The sequence below is a fragment of the Syngnathus acus genome, chromosome 4 (assembly GCF_901709675.1).
Source record: "Syngnathus acus chromosome 4, fSynAcu1.2, whole genome shotgun sequence".
NCBI lineage: Eukaryota > Metazoa > Chordata > Actinopteri > Syngnathiformes > Syngnathidae > Syngnathus > Syngnathus acus.
This window is the reverse complement of record NC_051090.1, coordinates 1,270,265-1,284,749: the sequence shown is the minus strand read 5'-3', so window position 1 is coordinate 1,284,749 and position 14,485 is coordinate 1,270,265. Positions and strand designations below refer to the sequence as shown.

At 40.7% G+C, this 14,485-nt stretch overlaps 2 protein-coding genes across 2 annotated transcripts; both read right to left on the bottom strand.

The window, feature by feature from the left end:
• Nucleotides 1-1,498: 1,498 nt before the first annotated feature.
• Nucleotides 1,499-4,009, bottom strand: pdcb (phosducin b). Its single transcript, XM_037249262.1, has 4 exons — nucleotides 3,790-4,009; nucleotides 2,733-2,779; nucleotides 2,417-2,565; nucleotides 1,499-2,339 (listed from the first exon to the last, which is right to left on the bottom strand). Exons 2-4 carry the CDS (start codon nucleotides 2,773-2,775, stop codon nucleotides 1,824-1,826), a joined length of 708 nt encoding a protein of 235 aa, XP_037105157.1. The 5' UTR covers nucleotides 2,776-2,779; nucleotides 3,790-4,009; the 3' UTR covers nucleotides 1,499-1,823.
• A 6,700-nt stretch (nucleotides 4,010-10,709) lies between these two features.
• Nucleotides 10,710-14,350, bottom strand: ptgs2b (prostaglandin-endoperoxide synthase 2b). Its single transcript, XM_037249261.1, has 10 exons — nucleotides 14,290-14,350; nucleotides 14,090-14,206; nucleotides 13,867-14,010; nucleotides 13,638-13,781; nucleotides 13,204-13,385; nucleotides 13,039-13,122; nucleotides 12,716-12,962; nucleotides 12,250-12,536; nucleotides 12,016-12,163; nucleotides 10,710-11,558 (listed from the first exon to the last, which is right to left on the bottom strand). The coding sequence occupies exons 1-10, from the start codon at nucleotides 14,348-14,350 to the stop codon at nucleotides 11,146-11,148; spliced, it is 1,827 nt and encodes a 608-aa protein (XP_037105156.1). The 3' UTR covers nucleotides 10,710-11,145.
• Nucleotides 14,351-14,485: the final 135 nt, after the last annotated feature.

Here is a 14,485-nt window from a genome sequence, read left to right as displayed (position 1 = left end):
ACACATTTGAAGGCGTTGAAACGTGGTGACACAAGCTGCCACCCAAAGAGTGATTTATACTGACAGTGGCATTCCATCGATTTTAATGGCACCGTACAGGTGCACATTTCATATTTCAGACACAGCAGAAATTTGCACGAACAAGATGAAGGAATAACATTAGCCTGGATGGCGTGACAAACACAGGTGAGGTCGGCCTAAAGGTGAATGTGGGGGGTGTTGCAGCTTGAGCTCTGCATGTTGTTTTGCAGGGATGTGCCTGTAGCAATTTTCTTGAAAATCAGGCAACAGCTACGTATTTATTGTAACGTACATATCAGGGGATAGTTCCAGTCACATCAATGAAGCGATTACATTTTCATTCAGCCAGTAAACACATATCAAAGTTATGTAATATCCTTGATGTCCCTTGTCCATATTTACTGAGAGTGAGTGACCAAGAGTGTGCTATATAGCACATGACATCATCACGGTGAAATTTGTTTATGTGGCTGAACTAGAGCGTGACGGATGGGCTCTTACAAGTCCAAACACAAAAGGCAAAAACATCCTATAATTAGTGAATCTGTATAATGAATTAGAAACGTATTAGCAAGACAGATTTGGGGGTGGAGTCATGTGAGCGCAGAGACAATCATTTAGGCAGGCGTTAATTGGCCGGTATAATGAGTCACCCCGTGATATTTGTTTCCAAGAATTAAAAACAAACAAACAAACAAAACAGTATTTCATTCTTATTCAGTTATTCAGTTTCTGATATTGGTGGATCCGTTTTATTGCAAGGCACATCCGGTCTTGAAGACGGGCGGAGTCAGAGACCTGGTGGCCGACATGTTTCGACAACTCGAGAAAGTCGTGGTCTATAAATAATGGTGTAAAAAACATCAGGTGTTATCAGCTTGAGGCTATGCAAGCCGTGTCAGATGTGGTCACGTGAAAACACTGGCTCATGTTCATCGTCAGAAGAATATTTATAACTGTGGCCAAATTCAAACGAGGGCAAACTAATTAGCAATGGAGTGCTGTTTTGCAAGCAATAGGCGATATATCACGGAACCTTCAGGCATAAAACCACAAAAGTAGACAATCATATCAATTGATGCAGTTGGTTAGGTTTTTTTTTCTGCTGAAAGGATAAAGCTGGCTTGGTAATTTGCTTTTTCAGCAAATGTGCAAATGGAATATGGTGTGCTAATATGGCAGTGCTTCAATTAAATGACACAATACAAGATACAAATATCTTAAAAACCTGATGTGCTAGGATTTAGAGATGGGTATGATTGGAGAAAACAAACCAAAACAGAAATTTCAGGTTGTTTTATTCTTTCAAATGATGGTGAAATGATAATAATGACAATATATACGGCACTAAAATCACTAACAAAATATGATGATTATGCAGCTCTGTTTGCACTAAATATTGTCCACACAAAATGTTGTCCAATATAGTGACTTTTTCTTCACCCAGATGTGGTTACAACCCGGATCCACACCCGCATTTCTTTGGTAAGTTTTTTTTTTTTTTTCTAGAAACAGCCCTTTGGTTAACTATCAAAACAGTTTGAAGGACCTGAGTATAAATTCAGAATTTATAAATCAATCCAGTCAAGCGCTAAAACACTTTCAAATGTTGCATGATGCACTTGGAAGGTCAAATATTTCAAAACAAAACATTACCTTATTGGTTAACATAAAATGCTTTTGGCTTTTGTTTGGGTGATGCTGCTATTCTAATTTGAATCCAAATCTGTAAATAGTGCTTATCAAGTCTACATCCAAGCACCCAAACAAGCTTTTTTTTTCGGTTCCTCAGCAGCTACAAATTACTCCACATCCTGCTCCTCTTCATCATCCAGCACCGGCAGCTCTTTCTCCGGCAGCAAACCGTAACTGTTGAGGAAGGTCTCCACGTCTGTGGCAAAGAACTCCTCGTTTAAGTGCTGCATGCATGCCAAGAAGTTCCCGAGCAGTTCGCCTGCCTTGTAGACCAAAAGCGTAGGCAACACCTCATCTGAGAATCTCTCAGCAGCACCTGAGGAAACGGCGTCAATCCTGCAGAACTTAACGGTGGGATATTCTGCGGCCAGACAGTCGAGGCAGTTGTTGAGCTCTTCGCAGCCTTTGATTCCGATCTTGTAGATGTGGACCACCACCACCGTGCTGTGATGTTCCTTCTCGATGACTTCCAGGAAGGCCTCCCCGCTGTCCAGGTCGTGGACTCCTTCAAACTTGGGACCAAAGCTGAGCTTGTCGTGCATCTCCTGCATGCAGCGCTTTCTGTATTTTTTAAGACAGCCCTCGTCTTCTTCCTTGAGCATTTCGTACTCTTGCACGCTCATCTGAAAAGAATTACAAATGGGATTTTGCAAGATTTCATGTTCTCTGCTATTTTGTCTTCAAAAGAGATGGGATGTACCTTGCGGTTAAGATTTGCCCTGGAGTCCTCCTTTGTCCGATGAGGGGATGACATTTGTCGGAGCAGTTCCCGTTTTGCGGGAGGCAGGTTTTCCTGCTCCATGCTCTCCAACTTGAACCGCCTCCAGTCATTGATAACACCCTTGGGACCTTTTGAAAGATCCACAACTAGGATTCAGCTATTGTTTACATTAGCTAGCCATAGAAAATGAGTCCCATTCATTTTGAACTGTACTTGACACACACACAACATTTGAGTGAATCCCACACCAAGCACACAATGTTTAGAAATCATTTTTAAACATTGTTTTACTCACCCGTGTGGGTTGCCGTTTCTTCCAGGTCAATCTGGTCAAACATGTTTCTGTGTAAAGCAGAACTGGAATTAATAATGATGACTTTTTCAGATTACAGCATGTGCTGAAAACAATAATAGCGACTGATAGCTTTTTTTAAATATAATTGATTTATTTATCCATTTATTTATATATTGATTGTCGATAACTAGTAGAGATAAAAAGAAACCTATTTAAAAAAAAAAAGGAAAAACATGAAGCTGACATGCTGAACTCATTCACTATGTTTTATATGCAAGACCAAATTGGAATAGCGCTTGACTATACTCCAGATTTGCTTAGAGTTAGTTAGATTGTGCGTGATTCCGAGGATATTTAATTAAATTAATGCTGTCTAAGAGGATTAGTTGACTGTAGCGGGTCTCTTGGTGCCTTTGTGAGTTCTTACAGATACTGTTTTTACAAAGAAGATTGCTACTGCGTGAAATATGAAACCTAGTTACAATATGTTGCAAACGTTTTTAAAGTATGTCATTGTATAAAATTGGTGGATGTTAGATTTTTCTGTCACAGCAAATGGATTAAATTGCCAACTGTTTGAATGAGTTTGGTCTTCCTGCATCTTTAAAGCTGGCTGATATCAGGTCTTTGTCACTGGGAAAGATTTGTCTTGATTAGTTCTAGCTGGAACACGTGCCCAAGTCTTGTATGAATGCGTCGTTGTTTCATTTCTGGACGTGCATGTGTGTTTCAAAGAGACAGATACACAGTCAGTTCTTTGAGGAAAGATGAACCCATGACACTGGAGCAAAATAACTTGCTCTTTGTAGTCAGAGTTTGTTGAAGACTACATTTTGGAGCTAAGCTTCCACAATTTATAGGCTATTTAAATCTCTCCGTATGATTCTCAATGTTATAAGTCAATTCTAAATTTTCAATTTAAAGTGGTTGAATAAGAGAGGAACATTAGTTTCATGATCCCCAGGATAAAAGTCTAAAAGTAAATATATTGTTCAATATGTTGAATAATTATTGACGTACAGTAACACTCAAGTCAAATTTGAAATCGGCGTCTTACCTTTCACGACAATATCTTGAAGTAACTTCACAGTGGTCTGCGCCCGATTGACTTCACAGAATTGTCTGTCGCTGCTTGTTGTGAGTTCTGTCCAGCCAATGAGCGCAGCTCTAATGAGGATTTCAAAAAAGACGCTATAGACCTAACGGAAATAGATCCTAAGAGGATTTCACTTCAGGAATTAGAAGCCTCTACTTGATGCAGGCCCAACTATGAGAGAGATACAGGGAGAGCGAGCGAGCGAGAGAGGGAGGGAGAGAGAGAGGTGGAGAGAGAGAGTTTCATTAATATTTTCTTTAATAGTTTTCCCCTCTTGACATACATATCACGCGCTCAAAATGAACAAGAGTTGACTGATGCAAGAGCTAGCTAGCGTACACAATAGGTCTTCAAATTTTCAACAAATGTTTTCTTTGTAATTCACTGAAGTGTCTGTGAGGCGTTCCAAAATTCACATGTAATAAACACATGATGACAAACTTATAAAACATAAAGCACCTCCAGCTAGGGATGTCTCATCACGCGCCTTCTCAAAACAAAAATGGCACTGTTGTCTCTGAGCTGTATCCAATGTCTTTGCCTTGCTCTCGCTCACGCAATGAAAACGACATATTAGACAACCCTTATTGTTATGATTACATTGTATATTGTGCTCCAAAACTGCAACAAGCATATTGTTAAATGACACTGTCATTTAAAAGTGAATAAAACTGTGCCTTTGCAAAGGTGGACAGAGGAGCATTTAACATTTGATGGACATCATTAGATTGTCAAAATGATCTGGATGGTCGTTGTCCACCACAAACAGCAGATTTATATACATTAAAAAAGTTCAACAATGACATTTGTCTTCATTGGCCCACTTGTAAAACGAGTGATGAATCGTCCAACGTTTTCTCAATGAGCTTGTGCAATTGTCTGACTTCTGTGTCGTCTTTCTGCCCTTTTGCGTCCTGTAGTTATTGGCTTAAAGGATTAGCAGACTTTTTCAATTCAGCCACACAGTGCATGTCAGGTGGGGTTTTCATCATCTCGTTCTCTTACTAAGTACTGGAGATGCTTAAATTGGAAGCGAGTACAGCAGATTATTTCGCTGGGAATGTTCCAAGACCTGAAAATACATCATAAGCCTTGCTCCAATAAAAAATAGATTTTTAAACATTTGCATCGACAGTTTTTTTGCTCTTAATTCCACTTAGCAACATCTCTAATGCTCATAAAACAATGGCTCGCTCACCTCCTTGATGACTCCACTGTATTCTTCGGTTATATAATGACACTAGAGGTCAGCACTTTACCTTTGTGCGTCAGAGCTCAGGGACTCTATGAAAGACATTCAACCATTTAATAGTCTTAGTGTTGGTTGTATTGTGTTTTTTTTTATTCTCAATGATGAGTCGCAAGTGTCAATGACAACAAACTCCAAGTGCCCATAATAAAAATTCAGTACAACATTTAGTTTTCTTCATATGATTGTAGTTTTGTGTTGGATAGTATTGTTGATGGCCTAAATCCTCATAGGTGGACTGGATTATATTTGTTTTCTGTAATTCTGTCATTCTATCCACACAGTCCACTGGGAGGAGCTACAGCAACACAAAAACAAACTATTGTAGAGTACTGCAGTCATGCACTAAAGTCTTTGGGAGGAGCCATGAAGGTTCAAAAGTGACGGGGGTCACATTCAGGGGCCTCAGAAAATCAATTTTTTTTTTTTTTTTTTGCGGCACTCAATATATTTATTTATTTATTGAGTGAGAACAATTTTAGTGTTTGGCCCCAGGCTGACATAAAAACCTATGTTTGTGTTTTCTGTTTGTGTTTATCAAGCTCAGTATTTTAAGTAGAAATAGTCTAAACTCCAAACCTTGAACTTCCTGCTAAGGGTTCACTCTATACTTCACTTCCCCTTCAGTCAGTTTGTTCGAGCCCAGCTTTGGAAATGTGCATCTTCTTCCTGTGGTCACCATTGAATGTCTGAAAATGTCTGATATCACCGAGTGACAGTTTAGTTCACAGGTGTCAAACTCAAGGCCCGGGGGCCAGATACGGCCCGCCAGATCATTTTATGTGGCCCGCGAAGACAAATTGTGCATCAAATTTGTGTGTCATTACTAGAATTGCAAATTGTCTTCACTTTTAATATCTTTTTTTTTTTAATATTTGACCAGTTTTTACTCTTCTGATTTGAACACGAGTTATTTGTCAGTTTGTATTGTAGCTTTTACTGTATATAATATGAGGTGATCATACATTTATTTGGGTTGACAGTCATAATGGCCCTCCGAAAGAAGCTATGACTACAATGCGGCCCGTGAAAAAAATGAGTTTGACACCCCTGGTTTAGTTGAACAAATGCAGGCAATTACGCAAAATAAACAAATCCCTCAGTTCATTTGACAACATCGACATTTTCCCGGTGGGCCACTTTCATTTCCTCTTAACCCTTTTCAAGGAGGAAGTAGACAGTATATATGGACATTGTAAAAGTGAGGGAGGGATAAGCTTTGGAGAATCATTTACAGGCTGTATATATTTTTTCCAGTTAAACAATGTCGCGTTTCTTTCTACAATTTGACAACATTGTATCTAATAATATTTGATCAAAATACATTACCATCAAGTAGCATCGAAACATTTATCAAATTGTCTTTATCAGCGTGGCAACAAGATTTGATACAATGAGTTTGTTACTATTATAACAATGATTTACAGCCACATATGCTAATAAAAATCCAATGCTTATAAAGCTCTCTACTTAAGTAAACTATTTATACTCCTTGTTTGGAAAGGTTTGGGACAAACACAACTGGCGGCCAGCTGTTTTACACAAATTTATAGTGTGAATGAATGAATTTCGTAGAAGCAAAATGATCTGAAGTGGCAAGTGTCACAATCTCAAGTGTAGCCTTCCAAAATTGTAACGATGACATCACCAACGCATATCCTGTTTGTATCAAAGAACAGATAGCATACAGTTGTTCCGGAATATTTTTCAAACCTGTCCCCAGACATGTTGTGGCAACACCTCACACATGTCATGGAAACATTTGGCCAGGTAAAACTTGCCAAAGGCGGCCGGTGATGAACAATATCCTTGTTGTTATTAGGCACAAAACATCCGCCAAATATGTCTTATCAGTACCACTGTCTTGTTTTAACAATGTACTCATTTATGGAATTGAGTTAACAAAAATGGCCTGTGAATGTGCTTTCAAAAGTATTCATCAATACTCTGTGAACTACTTTCATCATTTTTTTTGCATCACACTGGAATTTCTGATGTGATACCTGCTGAAGTAATGCCCTTGACAAATTTTTCATCCATTTGCAATATGTATGACTCAAACCTCAAACGATTACCGAACTGAAGATGGAAATGCAACGGGTAATCGGCGAAATCGACAGGGACGTCTGCAAAAGAGTTATCGTTAATTTCAACTATCGGATGACTGCCTGCAGAGAAAGTGGAGGTGGACATATGCTCGATATCATTTTTCATTATTAAATTGAAGTATATGTTGAATGAAATTAAATAAAAATGTTGAATTTTGCATCGATTTTGGCTGATTTATTGCATTTTTAAGAACTGCGTACTTTATGAAACACCCTATATTTTCTGAGAAAAATTAAGTGGCATTATTTTTAGTGACTAAAATTTGTTCCTGTGTGACTCGACTAGTTTTCTTCTGTCTCAAGTTCTCACGTGAAACCAAGTCGCCATCATTTCCTCATACGTTCGTCTGTCCGTCGATCCTCAATGAGATACATTTTTCAAAAAAGGAAACGTACGGACTGCAGCATCCATTTTCTAAAACTATATAAGCACCAATCCCTAAAAAGTGAACCATGGTCATTTTAGGTCTTTATTGTTCTTCCCATTTATAATATTGTGATGAGTCATCTTAGCATAAGTTACAAAAGAAATTGCGTTTCATGATTCAGGTATAACTGTTGCTTCACAGACAATTGTCTGTTGTGTCTTTGATGAGTCAATAGCAGTAAATATTTTCCCAAGCCTTGTCTACAAATGGAATGAAGACAAACAATAGTAGGAGAGGTAAGCAAGCAGATATGAAAGCTATTCAAGGTGTGTCAAGGTGAGAGTCACCGGACGTTACCAACATTGGGAAAACAAGGGAGACACCAAGTCAAATAGTTGACATTCCCAAGTCATTTGTGATAGATACCCTGTCATAGTTTCAACAAAGTAGAACACAGTCAACTATTTTTATGAATCGGGTCAAACATATTAAGTCGAGCACATGTAGTATATTTGTGTAGCACTGAGGCACCTGGAGCATCTCCAACCGTAGTATTTCCATAAAAGCAACTGAAAGCATTATCATGATGAGTCAGCGTTCTGTACGTTAAGGTGATCTCTGGATGTCTGACTTTGAGAGACTAATTATCGGGCTTAAATTGGGCAGATTCCAATGACTTTATTGTCATGTCTTGTTTTCTTGAATGTCTTCTGCATGTTTTGCTCATTAGGTTTTGTTTCTCGTCAGCTCGGTCATTTCTAAACCAATCTTAACACTCGTTCCTTGTTCAGCTGTTTCGTTTTTGTTTCATCACTTCCGTCCACTGGTTTCTTCATTGTTTTTTCTTTCTGCCAATTTGTATCTCTCCATGTCATGAGAATGTGACAACTGGTAGCAGTTTTCAACGAATTAGACCAATTGTTTGGTTTAAAAAAAATTCTTCCTCCAGTTGGATGCCTCAGTACTTTTTTCTTTGTAAAGTAAGAATAAATGGAAGAATCTGAATATGGGTTTTCCTTACACCTGAGACACACCAATGAATAATTTGAATGTGAAAAAGCTCCCCACAGTCACAGCCACGCTCACATTTGCCCACTTCAAGAAGTGACTCAAGTGAAACTCCTGTGATTGATTAAACAATGACATCATAGGCATCTTTGCTCAGTTAGGGTGAATGATGCCAAAAGACCTCAATTAGAAACTTGAAAAACATACACCCACACACACCGGCACTCTCGGGAAAATAGTCACCTTGTCTGTCATACGACAGTTTCTAATGACTCATTGAGTGATTATCAGAAATACAAATGAAAATGTGAATACTTGTAAGTACAATGACGGATCAATAGATACAACTGTGTAACTCAAAGCTTTCCAGGAAAAGGACTATTTAATCAAACCGCATAAAAAAGGCACCTACCCTCCAAAACCTAAAAAAAAGGGACTTCTTGTCATGGAACGGATGGAGCAGGGCAACCAAGTGCAACTTGGACCAGCTTGGTTTATTGAAGAAAACAAACTAACAGACTCGGCAAACTGACATGACTTAACAAAAGAACAAGCGGACTGACCGACAGGGACGTGAAACAAAGGACGTAAAGACATTAATGATCCGACGGGCGGGGGTAGTGAGGGGCAGACAGGACTTAAATACACGACAGGTAACAAGAGACAGGTGAGAATGATCATGGGCACACAGGAGGGGAGGGGCGAGCACACCGACGGAAACCGTGACAACAGACACACACATTGTAAAACGGCTGGGGACGAGACGTGACACTTCACTATATTTCAACAGTATATTATTATATAGTACATCTATAATATTCCCCAAAAAGCTCAAAAGGTACAACAAGAGTGAACTCTGAACCCTTTCTGTGACTATTTAAACATGACATATAAATGACGCCAACGTTTTATTGAGTCATTCCAGTGTGTATGTTATAGAGTAAAATGAGTTCCAGGATGTGGTGAGATGTTGGTTAAGGGGTAAACTGGTCATCTCGAGTCCCCTCAGTCCAATCAAAGTGACCAGTTACTCACCATGCTGTCATGTTTTGTGAATTTCCCTACTGTGGGGTCGTAATCATCCAAGAATTTCATTTGATATTTTCCAGAATCCAGATTGTATCGCTAACCTTAGAATGACTTTCTGGATGATTGAGCTACAAATGAGAGAGAATTGAGGTGTCACGCGATGTGGATGGGTCACTGCCAGAGCTTGGAGTGTTCACGGCAGCTGGCATGAGCTCAAATCCCATTCAAGCCCACACCTGCAAGGCTTCACGTACTCGAACATCTTTTCTTGGCTCATTCCCGCCATGCCTAATCTGGTTTCAGAGTTACAGAGAAAGAAAACACTCGAGTTCCCTGAGAACCTTCCATTTACAGCCCGCTTATCCTGATCCTGTACCAGAAGGCTACATAACAACCGTGGTATGAAATAATAACACTCTTGGGCAAAGTGACAGTCCGGAAAGCCAACAATGTGCACACACACAATTAGGTCATTTTCATGCCGTGATGGAGCAAGTATTTGTGAAAGGGAATCCTGTGGAGGACAAAGACCTGCAGGCGGAGGAGGCCAGCGAGGCAGTTGAAAAGACAACTGATGCACATGACTTGATTATTGTCTTGTTTTTTTTGCCAAAGTAACAACCCGGAGTGAACGGGAAAAAGTCAAAGTGTTGTCCGTCCGTATTGATGGGAAAATGCGGCTGTCATTGTTTGTGCCGAAAGGAGGAGGCTCGGCCGTGGCCTGACTCACGACTCTGTGCTGACAGTCACGTCAACAAACCTTATTTCATTTGGAGTGAGACCCAAGAAAAATAATTGCCTTATATTGCCAGCCTCTGTCGCTGACATACCGTTTCCTCTTAGCTGACGTTTCCTTTCACATCATGTCCAGTAAAAAGGATGGACCATCTTTCCCGGTCAAACGTTTGTCCAAACATGGACTTTTTCGGAAATGTTCCTGAAAGCCTGAATAAAAGGCGTAGTAAGTGCTCATAAAAATTCAGATGAAATTTGGGTTAAATGCAAATGCATCTTATGTTCAATTAAATACACCACACTCAAAGTAAAAAATTGGATTGACCCACCCAACTTTGGGTTGTTATGAAATGTAACTCAAAATAACAAACATTCAGCCATGAGTACATCAGAAATATAATTTAATGATGAGAAATACTTTACATCACATGTGAGCCACATTAAAGTGCCACTATTTCACTGTCTACAGTAGCCTCGTGGTCCAGATCGTAACATATATTATGGAACAGTAAAACAGAAGAAAAGTCATACAAGCAGCTCTCGGTCTTAAAACACAGTCAAAAAAAAAAAAAAAAAAAAAAAAACTATGATGGAATTGTAAACTAGCTTTCAAGTATCAGGTTGCAGTTCTTGAGGTCTTTCATTTTACAATAAATTTATACACGCTCCTTTAATAAATAAAAAGTATGGACATTTCCATACAAAGTCTGCGAACATAAAATATTCTTCTATTATAAATAGTATAAATATTTTTTTTTTTTAAATAAATAAATAAATAATTAGTTCAACCAAATACAAAAAAAAAAAAAAAAAAAAAAATTTAGAGCTCACTAGTCCTTTCTTTCAAAACAACTGTGGGGTTCATGTCACCACTTTGTGATGGGGATGCGCTGGAGTTGATGACGATGGAGCCTGTATCTTCAATGTTGGGCACGTGAAATGTGGCCACTGGGCAGGGGCCCCGCACATTATTACACACGAGCCTCTGCAGAGATGCCGTGTTGACAATATCAAATCCTACACTGCCTCCAAAGGTGCTGGGCTTCCAGTATTCTGGGGAGCAGATGGGGTTCCCCATCAAGCCCTTGAGTGAGAAAGGAGCCCCCATCTCCACCATGGTCTCCCCAAAGATGGCATTGGCTCTGGGTTTTTCCACAAGTAGACCCGGGTAGAGCTCCACGGCGTCGACATCTCCGTACATCTCTTGGAGCACTGCTGCCATTTCTGTTTCCCCTGTAGGAGGCGCAAGGAGGAAATATTTGTCTTTAGTTAGTCGTCCATCTGGTTCATCGAAGATTGTCTGTCTCATTTTTAGACTGGATACATGTATTTATAGAAAGGAGTGGTAAATTTAGCACTCAGCGTTCCTCCTCCATTCGTCAAATAGCCATGTTAGGTTAATTGAGGAAAATAATCTGCTCATAGGCGCGGGTTTTCTTTCTGTCTTCCTCATGCGTAGTTTTCGTTCCGCTCGAGCAAGTATCCACTTCCTTTTGTTTACATCTTGTTGTTCAATCTGTCTATCTCAATTTGAGATGAACATGGAAGTGATAAAACACTGTCGCTAAGCGTGTCGTATTTTCGACGTAGCAAGCGTGTAGTATTTTCAATGCGGCAATAATGTCACATTGCTTAAGCTTCCTGTTGCTTTAGCAGTCACAGACAACGGTACTAAAAAAAAACACCTCACCTGTCAAGTCCTCAAAAGACTTGTAGGGAGCCATAGAGAATCTTTTCCTGTAGGCGTTCAAAGGCTGGTAACGCATTTGTCTGCTGCCCTCAATGGATTTAACGGACACGTACATAATCGGTGCTGGGACGTTACGACCGCCGGCAACCTACAAAAATAGTAACAGAAAAGCTGTTATGCATAAAGTATCATCACTGTCGATAATGATGTCATTGTTGGCAAAAAAAAACCTACCCGTCCAGCTATCTGCTTGGTGAAGGACTCCACCAGGTTGGCAATGCCATGCTCAGTCACTACCGAGGTGTTGAAGACAAACTGTTTGTAGTTATAGTTTTTGTCCTCGATGTGGAAGGAGTCGGGCATCAGCGGGTGCCAGTGGTACAAGGTGTTGAACTCTGACGCAATGCGGTTCTGGTACTGGAAACGCTGGCTGAACAGCAGCTCGGGATCAAATTTGAGCTTGAAGTTATAGCCGCTCAGGTGCTGCACGTAGTCCTCAATCACAATCTTGATGGTTTCTCCTGTTGGCCGGACAATCGATTCAGGAAAATGAGACAACGATGAACACATTCTCAATCCGGTTTCCTAATGTCGAGGCTCAAATAAAAAGCCCAGTATATGCAACAGAGTCTGAGGTGGGTGATTGGTAAAACCGATTGCATAACTTCCACTTTTGCAAAGTTCCGTTGAATGAGCTTACCTATCAGAATGAGCCGCGAGGTCTGAAAGAGTCTTTCGTCATCCCAATAAGGGTGGACTTGCTTCAAAACGTCACAGACGCGGTTGTGTTCCCGCAGCCAAATGGTGGCGTACATCATGAGACCGGGGACCAGGCCGAAAGCCTCGTGACCCACGGCAAAGCGGTGAGAGTCGGGGACATGAGGAGGGTAGTGCATCTCAACGCCCACGTCCTTTACTGTAGGAGGATACATCTCCCCATCCAAGATCTGTAGTTAGAGTAAATGAAACGTGAGACACTTGTGCGCTCAAGGGATTCTCCTGACACACCAGCTCCACATGTACCTGATGTTTCAGTTTGCCGTCCTTGAACAGCCTCAGTTTGTGTTGCTTGTCCAGGGTGTCTCCATAGATGTGGCTGAGGTCCACCTGGAAAACAATTCATATAAATATAATATTTGAAACGTGAAGATACTCATCCCATGAGATAACAGCAAGCTGTAGTCTTACCCCGTGACCTTTGGCCAGCGTGAAGGCAGGGCCTCTCTTCATGTCCGTTTTAAAGAACTGGTGTGTAAAGTGCTGCGCGAAGAATGCAAACATAAGGTTGCTGCCCTGTGGATCAGGGATGAAGTTTCTCCTCATCAGTAGCGTCTCGGCGAGAAGCTTCGCATCAGGGAGCGCCTTTTTACCTGGATGAAGCATGGCAACCGGTCATTCAAAGATTCAACTCAAATGCTTTTTTGTTGAAAGAACCTCACTTGGCCAGTTTTTTTTTTTTTTTAACCTGATCCCCCACAAGCCTACGAAGACAGCCCAATTCCCATTTTACAAGATGACTTCCTCTGATGTAATGGGACTCAGCCAACCACCCACCCACCCCTTGCCGAGTATTCAGGAATCTAAGAAAACTGGTTTTTGAGGCAGAGAAAAAAAACACTCACCAATGACTCCCATAGGAGTTGGGCAATCGTTTGGAACCGGAGGGAGGGCTCTTGTATAGTAGGAAAGGTTGGAATAAGCTTCCCAGTTTTTGTAATCGTAATCCGCGTTGTAGGTTGGAGGGCTGTCGATCATGTGGGAGCGAGCTAGAAGAAGAAAAAAAAGAATGGCTGTTAGTTTGGATTTATTGCGATACCGTCTCCTGGCTAAGGCTCTCCTCAATGGACTTACATGTCAGAACATATTTCATGATGGCATTTCTGAGGAATGAGATGTTATTGATGATGTTCCAGAAGCCCTTGAAGTGGGTGAGAAGATAGTGGACTGTGTTGGGAGTAGGTTTCAGGAGCATCTTTAGCCGGGTGAGGAATTCAGCTGTAAAGATTCGAGACAAACATTAGTCACTCAGAAAAGAAACTATTTCCAAGTCGATTAGATCTCTTGATGTACTCACGCGTGGTGCAGTTTGGACCGTAATAGCCGGTACGTGTGCAGTCGCACTCATAAGCGTCAGATCCCAGGGCTGTGCAAACACCTCTGTTCTGGCATGGCTCTGAGCAGCATAGGTTACCTGAGAAACACCAAGAGGGAAAGTCAACCATCAAATCAACAGAAGCACACTCATGCGTTCAATCAAGTAGATTGGTGACTTACCTCCTTCACATACAAGACAGCCAAGAGACAAGAACACAAGCGTTAAAGTGGATTTGTTCATACTCCAAAGACTTTGCAAGAACCTCCCCGCTGTTGTTCCTCTCTGAGAGTTGAACGTTAGACCGTCCCAGCCTGCGCACGGGAGCACCTTTATAGCGCTCGTGGGTGACGTCATTAAATTCTCATGCGACTCTCG

Excerpts from the sequence above, each read along its gene's own strand:
- pdcb (XM_037249262.1), bottom strand. The coding sequence starts at position 2,775 with ATGTTTGACCAGATTGACCTGGAAGAAACGGCAACCCACACGG. Across the intron at positions 2,566-2,732 it reads AGAAACGGCAACCCACACGG|GTCCCAAGGGTGTTATCAAT; the intron begins GTGAGTAAAACA and ends ATCTTTCAAAAG. Across the intron at positions 2,340-2,416 it reads GGGCAAATCTTAACCGCAAG|ATGAGCGTGCAAGAGTACGA; the intron begins GTACATCCCATC and ends AATTCTTTTCAG.
- ptgs2b (XM_037249261.1), bottom strand. The coding sequence starts at position 14,350 with ATGAACAAATCCACTTTAACGCTTGTGTTCTTGTCTCTTGGCTGTCTT. Across the intron at positions 12,537-12,715 it reads CTCGCGGCTCATTCTGATAG|GAGAAACCATCAAGATTGTG; the intron begins GTAAGCTCATTC and ends TCCGGCCAACAG. Across the intron at positions 11,559-12,015 it reads GTCTTTTGAGGACTTGACAG|GGGAAACAGAAATGGCAGCA; the intron begins GTGAGGTGTTTT and ends CGCCTCCTACAG.